Source organism: Cryptotermes secundus, unplaced genomic scaffold (genome assembly GCF_002891405.2).
Source record: "Cryptotermes secundus unplaced genomic scaffold, Csec_1.0 scaffold50, whole genome shotgun sequence".
Lineage (NCBI taxonomy): Eukaryota > Metazoa > Arthropoda > Insecta > Blattodea > Kalotermitidae > Cryptotermes > Cryptotermes secundus.
This window is the reverse complement of record NW_019721758.1, coordinates 1,186,978-1,195,676: the sequence shown is the minus strand read 5'-3', so window position 1 is coordinate 1,195,676 and position 8,699 is coordinate 1,186,978. Positions and strand designations below refer to the sequence as shown.

The 8,699-nt window shown below is 32.8% G+C and overlaps 1 protein-coding gene across 1 annotated transcript in view; it reads right to left on the bottom strand.

The window, feature by feature from the left end:
* LOC111875602 (synapsin-like) overlaps positions 1-8,699 on the bottom strand; it is a gene marked incomplete at its 5' end in the record, with an annotated part of 22,781 nt that continues 14,082 nt past the window's right edge. The window contains 1 exon segment of the mRNA XM_023871970.2: positions 1-2,128. Coding sequence (XP_023727738.2) covers positions 1,932-2,128 — 197 coding nt within the window.

The following is an 8,699-nucleotide window of genomic DNA, read 5'->3' as shown; positions in this document are numbered from 1 at the left end:
TATAGTTATTCCCTCAAATGACAATATATATAAGATAGATAAAAAAATTATATTGCCAGCATATTCACAATAACACAGGAATTTCTCCAAGGCTCCTATTCATTAACTACAGGAGTTAGGAGTAAAGGAAGCAGTTCTTTAACCTTCATCTTGTACTGAAGTCAAGATGCATGAGCTTTGCCTCTGTGCCACCTTCTAAAATTTCACTATGCTTGTGCAAAGGAATACTCGTACTTTGTAATTTCACTATAACCTTTACATAAATGCACACAAGAACTCAACCCATGAAAGTTGTAACTTATGTTACTGTACAATATTATTTGCAGTTAGAGGTACAACTTATGGATAAGAATAATGCAGGCCCCACAAATATATTTTTACCCAAACTCTAGGTTCATCACACACTCAGTTGCTTCAGCTAAGTCTGTTTTAGATTTTACAATCTTACACCTGTGAGTTATGGTTCAAGTAAGTGTTTTGACAGTAGTTTTCCTTCTATTATTTAATTTATATAGATTTCTTTGATTTACTGATTCTTTGGTTATTTAATAATGTGCTAATGTTATATAAAGCAAAATTGTAGTGTGAGTGTAAATTATATATATTGGAAGGAATGAGGGAAGGAAATATCTGTTTTCTGATAATGTCCCAGTATTCAGCAATATGGATCGAGAAATGGCTTAGAAATCTTACTCAGGATAATCAATAACCTGTCCAAGATTTGAATCAGGGACCTCCAATGTATGATGTAGGAGTGCTTAACCACTCAGCCATGACATTTGGAATCATTTTCTTTCTTGATTTAATAGCCATTCTCAATGATCTGATTGTTTATAACATTCTCCCAATTATTAATCCATTACAGTAAACACTACCATGTTCTTCTATGAGATAAGAGAAACATCTTGTTTGCCTTATTATCACACATCCATCAATAACAATTCCACAGCCATTTTTAGCCTACCACAGCAAAAATGAAGCAAAGAAAAAGGGAGTTCTCAGGCTGATAACACAGCTCTCCTAAGAAAGTTATTTATTCCAATCTAGTGTTTAAAAAACTGCATTGCATTAGATTTAGCTACATGAATCATTTATGACATGAAATGCTTAATCATTTAATAAGCTGAATGGTCAGCAAGCATGGGAATCTACAGCCCACTGGACAAATTGTTTTACTGACCCAATTTTCTTGCCTGCAAGATAAATTAGGGATACAGTAATTAGTAAGTTTTTCAGTGATGTTATAATATATAAAATGATTTGAAACGATCTGAACCAAAATATTATAATTTTTATACATATTTTAACAGGGAACTGTAGAGATATTCAGGCAAGAATGAATTTAGAGATGTTTTCATAAGGGAAATTGATATGACAAATCCACTCCATATTCCTAGTCTAGATTACAGAGAATTGTATATATGGGACTGAAATTTCAGTAACTGAATGACAGTTGTGCCTGGTTTCATTATTGCATATATTCACTCAGTACAGAAGTAGACATGTAATACACTGTTTTCACCAAAACAACTACCAGAATATAATGGTCTAAGGCCAACATAACGATTTCAATGACAAGACCTTTCCCTGAAAATATGAATGTGATATAGCAGTGTTTTGTGTAATAAAATATTATGAATCAACTGCAATATAAGAATATTAACTCAGTACATCAAATGTTGCAGAAGAGTACACAATATGAGACTGTTTACAGATATCAAAATGCACTGGACTTTGCAACATACTCTGAAAAACAAACATTTGTCCTTGCTGAAAGCTTACATGAACATTACAAATAATTTTCCCATTAAAACACAGTTCAAATGAAACAGTATATGAAGGGGTTCCATTATCAGCCTAAATTCTCTCCATCTTCTTTTAAAAACAATTCTAAATTATATACAGTTATAAAAATGTTATTAACAATGTCTCTACATATCTCCAAAAATTCCAGCAAATGTTTTTCTTAGATTCTTCATGGTATCTTCTGTGTCTTCTCCGTTTTGTGTGGCTGTAGAACTCTGACGACCAAACATGGATGGTCCTCGTGGGGTTTCTGTGACAGTTGATGGCTCAGTAGCTCGCCTCCCCCCACTTGCCACACTGCTCACCGAACTTGACTGTGATGCTGCACAACACACAACAGAACAGTGGGAGCAACAGAGGAACACTGGGAATTAATAAAACAACCATCTGTCTTGAAGATTACTGCCTTCTGAAATATGACACCACTTTGTCTGCTAGATGTTTACTGTATCACTGTACTGATGTTTTCATCACATCCCAGAAGACAGTAACCATCCATCTTTTTCTAGAGATTTATGTGACCCTCAGGCAGAATATGTTATCTTCATGTAAGATACTGAAATGAAATAACTTTGCATTTGCCACTATATTCTACATATTGTACAAAGTGGGAAGGAATACTTCAGTGGAATACACAGATTAGATTGTAGTCTACTGAATTGCAACACCATGTAGCTTGGTGAGTGGTTACAAATATTTCATAGGAATCTATTACCTTCATATTCTAAGTAGAAGTTAAGATGAGGTAGCAGATTCCTCCAACGTATTAGCATCCACTCCATGGCTACACAATATTTTAACCTAGAAGAACTCTCAAATATGGTCTTCTAAAGTGTTCTGTGATAATTTTGCATACATCATTGCCCTTCAAGTGCATTTATTGCAGACAAAAATCTACTGTTGCACAATTAATCACACAACAAATACATTGTATAAAAATGAGAAATTATTTTTCCTCACATTGTAATATGTTCAATATCAAAAAAATTCTTAAACAACTGTTGTAGACCTTAATGAGGTATATATTTCTTTTAAAGTACATTCTTTGTACACTGTTGCATTTAACTGACAGGTTCAAGTTCAGCTTCAGGTAACCTAACTAGCTAACCTAGGCTGATACAAATTAAAATTATATTCAGAATTTTCTATCTTCTGAAATATAACACTGTTTAGTCAAATGAAAGTCAATCAATATTTACGGGAAGGGTGTGTCTTCCATCTTGCTCTGCTTGCTGCCTGCTTCATCCTGGTTTCTTCATTAGCTTACTCTTTAATCCTCAAAACAGGGGTGATATGTTCCTCTATATCTTCGTTGACTTTCACTGGACTATATGACGTATCACAGAAGATACAAGTCTTCATAGCAACTGCTCTGAGAACCTCGAATCTATCATAAAATTATATGTCTAACAAATTAATGTAGACACTAAACACAAAATTTCATCAAAATCCACTGAGAATTAATAAGACTAAACATGCATGTAGTTAAACACACTGAAGCTCTCTATTATATGGCCATTTTAAGTATTCTATGCAAATAATGCATAACAATGCTCTACTATTTATTCACCTGTATTTTCTTAGCTGTAGTTGGGTATAATTGGAAATGCTGAGTTTGCTTATGAGGAACTATTCCACTCAGGCTGGTCTATTTCTGTTTCATGCTCCAGTTTGTATTGCACAGAAGGGATGTGAAGGAGAAGGAACTGCAGAAATTGTCCTTTGTATTTTATATTGCATTTATTTTATCTAAGTAGATCATCCATGTTAAAAGAAAATCATATGCTTGAAATTTAAGCTAATCCAAAACATAGGGCTCTCAGAGTCAATGGAAATGGCCTGAACATGGGCTTATTATAAGCTAAATTAACCTAATGGAAGAGAGGAATATTGATCACTAACTGAAGTCATTATTCATTAGATCAATATGTATGAAATATAGGTTTTGCTTTCAGCATTCTCCTCAGTCTGCATAACAGTGGCGTGCCAGAGCAAGTATGACCTTTCTTTTGTCATATATAGTATATATATAAAAGAAAATTTCACCGTAACAGGCTGTGGAAGCTCCTATCTTTTCTAGACAAATTGCTCACAGATGTCAGTGAGGTTATCAGCCTTAGACACTGGCTGCCTTTTACACTTAGGAAGATTTCTGTTACTCATTTCTGTTAGAGGCTGCGTCAACCCCAGGGCCATAGTGCAGTTGAAAGGATTAAGTCAATTGAAAAATCCAATGACCTTAACGCATATCAAAACCACGACCTTCTAGTTTGTAGCATAGGACTTCAACCAACTAGACTACAGTGTGCCCCTTCCTTGGTCATATAACTTGTTTAAATTGTAGCACCTTCACAAACTCAGTTAATTACATTAATTTTGATCATTCTACATGAATGATTATAGTAAAAATTTATAACAGAAAAATGTACAATAAAATATAATCATAATATATATACAATAATATTGACTCATGTTTGATATAGATGTTCTGTTCAATATTATGAGTTTATTATACCCTTATTAAAAATAACAGAAAGAAATATTCTAATCTGGGGAACATAAATGTGATCTTTGTCATTTGGACCTATTATTCTTCTTAATATTCATTACAAGCAAACAATTGTACTCAACTTCTTGCAAGAAGCCAAGTTAAGATTTAAAATCATTGTTGCTAGACAACATTTTTTCAACATTTTTATCTCCTTTAAAATAGACTGAATAATCAAGATGCTAAAAATAAAAATCCTGAACATTAATTAATTAAAACAAATTTATAATAGAATTCTAATCATTCCTTATTCTTTCCATCAACTCTATGAGTTGAATCAATGGTGTTAAAAAGCAAGAATTTAGAATTGTGTGCCTGTATGCTACTGGATTACTACACATACATTGTGACTACATGCTATGATCTAATTTATGAATGTGCAAAATTAATTCCCCAAGAAGTACAGGACAGCAATTAATAATTAGCCTTTGCATATCAATACACATGCACTGTTGAGAAATACAGCAATCATTTGTGCACTTCTATGTCCTTGTCCTATGTCATGTATAATGATCCATGGATGTGAAGTGAATAAATAAATAAATAAATATATATATAAACAACAAATAATATTTCACTCAGTTCCCTTCCTTATGGACTACAAAACTTCTTAAACCTAAAACTGTCTTACATACTCATTTTGAAAACAAGTTATCAATGTTATAATTTTCAAATGTAAAATTTCATCAAGGAAATGATTAATTTAACTACAGTCAAAACATACTGCTCTAAATATCTAATTTCAATTGGCATTTCCATCATGGTTGTTATCAGAATATCATGTGGTATTTTGTTCATAGGCTTTGGCTGTGCATCATGTACATGAAAGATACACACTCTGTGTTTAAATGTAGTGACTGCAATTTATGAACTAAAGATTATTTAATTTTATCTTATTTCCACTGTTATGACACTAACGAATATTAAAACAGTAACATAATGTTAAGCTTACAGCTTGGCATACAGTGTACAGCAAACCACGCTGAAGGGTTAAAAAGTAATACAACGAGCTTGAGCAAACATCATTTGGCTTTTGACAAACCATGGAATACACATGAAAGTATGAAGAATACTGCTATCTCCTGGGATGTCATTATGTGGTCTGGTAGGTTACTGCTTTGGAGGTTCATACTGCCTCCACCTCCAGGGATGAAGTGTAAGCCAAGCAAGCAGCAAGCACAGCAAGCCATATGCTTTGTTGATTACTTGCTTACATTACTCCTCAACACTGAACATGGAAACAGTACAATCCTCTGAAATGTAGGTAAACTTATACCAGATTATATCATTTCACATCCATGAAAATAACATTCATCATAGTCACTGTAATGAGAACATCAAATTAAAAATTCTGAAAACATCTTTAAAAAGTTATTACTTCATTTAAAACAGCTAATTTATTATGAATATAATTATGAAAAAATTAAGAATAGAAGGTATATTTAAGTTCAAGCACATCTCTGAAACTGTAAAAATTATGAAACTGCACCTTATGATCCTACACATTATTCCAGGAAAAGCTTATTACCTTATCTTTTAATTAATGGAGTATGTTTTGAATCATTAGTAGGATTCTTGAAAAGTACTCATGTGAAATTATATTTCACTATTTAATTATAGATAATGTATGTTAATTGTGCATTTATTCTATATAATTCCTCATACATAGTATATCCAAGACAGTCAGACTCCATATACTGAAACTAGCATTTTAATTGCTCACATGGACTACTATTTTCTGGATACCTAGATGATTGGCAATCAATAAATGTGTTACTTCCTGCATACTTACATACACTGTTACAAGTTTCATAGTTATTAATATGGGGAATCAGTGCCTAAAAAAATGAATCGCCACTCACCATATCATTTAACTATGTGTGTGTGTTTGTGTGTTTCTTTTAGATATAAATGATATTACATATCTTTAACACATATAGCAACAGGGCCATGAGACTAGATATCATCCACTACCACTCAAAATCAAAATAAAATTAGTACAAAACGCATCTGTACAAGTGTAAGTAACCCGTTTGAAAATGTAGAAGTTCAAATATTTTCATACAACAGTAACAAATCAAACTTATATTCACAAAGAAATTAAGATCAAGTTAAATCAAAGGAACGCTTCCTAGTATTTATTTCAGAATAATTACTTCCCACATATTTATCTTAAAATGTAAAGTACACAAAATTATAATTTTACCTATTATTTTGTGTGGCTGTGTAGATTCTCTATCATGTTAAGGAACTTGGGGTATTTGAAAACAGGATGTTGAGGAGAATATTTGGACCTAAAATGATGAAACAAGAGGCTGGAAACAACTGGAAAATGAGGAACTTCATACTTTATACTCTTCAGCATGTATTGCTAGCTGATCAAGCCAGGGAGGATGGGCTGTATGAGGCAAATAGTACATATGGAAAGAATGAAAAACACATACAAGATTATTGTCATTAAACCTTAAATAGAAAAAATCACTTGGGAGCACTAGACACAGATAGGAACACAGTCTTAAAATGAAGTTGGGGAAATAAGATGCAAGGGTGTGGCTGGATTCTACTGGCTCAGATTAGGGCCCAGTGGCAGGCTCTTGTGAACATGGAAATGAATGTTCATTTCCATAAACAAAGAATATCTTGACAGGCTGAGTGGCTATTAGTTTCTCTAGGAAAAGCTCTGTTCCTTGGAATTTGTAAGTATAAAGAGCTGCTGGCCGCCACTGGTCTTAGAAGTTGATAATGCTTGTCTATTACAGAAATTTTCTGAAGGTGAAATAGAATTTTATTTTCCACCATACAGAATTTAAAAAAGTTACAGCTTCAATTTTATAACTTTAGTACAATATCCTTACAATTAATATCACACTGAATTGTGGTTCTAGCACATTTAAAAGTTGTGACACTTTAGAAAATACAGCATGAAAATAGTGAAGGTGATTGTCATAACAATAATGCAACAATGTTCTATTCTCTTTGACAAAGATCCTGTTCAGCATATGTATTAAACTGTAGCTTATGTTAATGAATCTTAACATTGTCCATACTCAACAGAAGATCTTGGGTATGACCTTGTTATAACACCAGACTGTAGAAATTATTGCAGAAGACTTACAACCTAATTTCTGATTTCTGAAGAATTTTTCATCGAATTAAATAACTTCACGATGTAGGTTTATTCACTAGAACAACGGAATTGCAAATTTTAGTAGAAATTTTTAAGTAAACTACTTATAAAACCATTTGCAGAAACTATGCAGATATAAAATTAAGATCAGTGATATGTCAAAGTTCTGTTGTAATAATAGCCCAGGTTCACTCACTCACTCATGGAGCTGAGCCCTTCTTTAGAAGCCTATGTTAGCTTGGTCTTACTTTCCACACATCTTATCTGAGTTGTGTAATGTAATAAGAACACACTAAGCTAAAATATAAAAACTAGATGATCTCTGTCTGAATTTTCAGTAATTCTATCAGAAATGATAATTTGCGTATTATAGTAAAGAAATATGGTTACAATAAATATCACAGTTTTTACTGATTGTATTTTAAACCATAAACAAATATAAGTACTGCATTATTAAGGCTACAAACTTTAAGCAGAATGACTTTACAAACATCATAACTCGATAAGTTTCTAGTTCACATTACAATCCAGTGTTACAATACACTACAACCACATTGTTGCATCATTATAACATTGTACAAATAGTATAAAATTTTTAGAAGACTTCCACATGTAACACATTGCAAGAAAGTATATAGTCCAATCATATTTTGTGATAAAATATGAATTCTTGAAGTGTTCACAGTCAAAAACATGTTGTTGCAGCACCATTCTAATATTCTAAATACATTACTGTACTGCTCCTAACACAAATAATGATTCAAAAAGGTCAGTTTGATTTGAGTGATCTGATGTTAATTATGCAAGTGATACACTGATGTAAGAATACTAAAATCCTCCATTTTACCAATTATCAATAGAACCTCCGTTGAGTGTAACAATATATATTCTTGTCACCATTTTCTCACATTTGCCTTACATGTTTCGGCTCACAAAGAGCCATCATCAGAGGCAACCACAACAAAAACATGGAAACACTTGCACTGCTCAACAATCACAATATACAGTTTTTTGTGGAAGATGTTACACGTATCGGAGCGTAAAACACAACAACATCCAGTACCCCGAGTGCGGGTATCCCATTTGCATTTAAAATATCACCCACAAAGCGGGTCGTTAATGTTAAAATTAAAGTTAAAACCGTCCAAGTAAAATATTCAGGTTCCTCTTAGTGGATAGTCCCAATGGGGGAGGCGTCAGCACGAGGTTGTGTGGGCT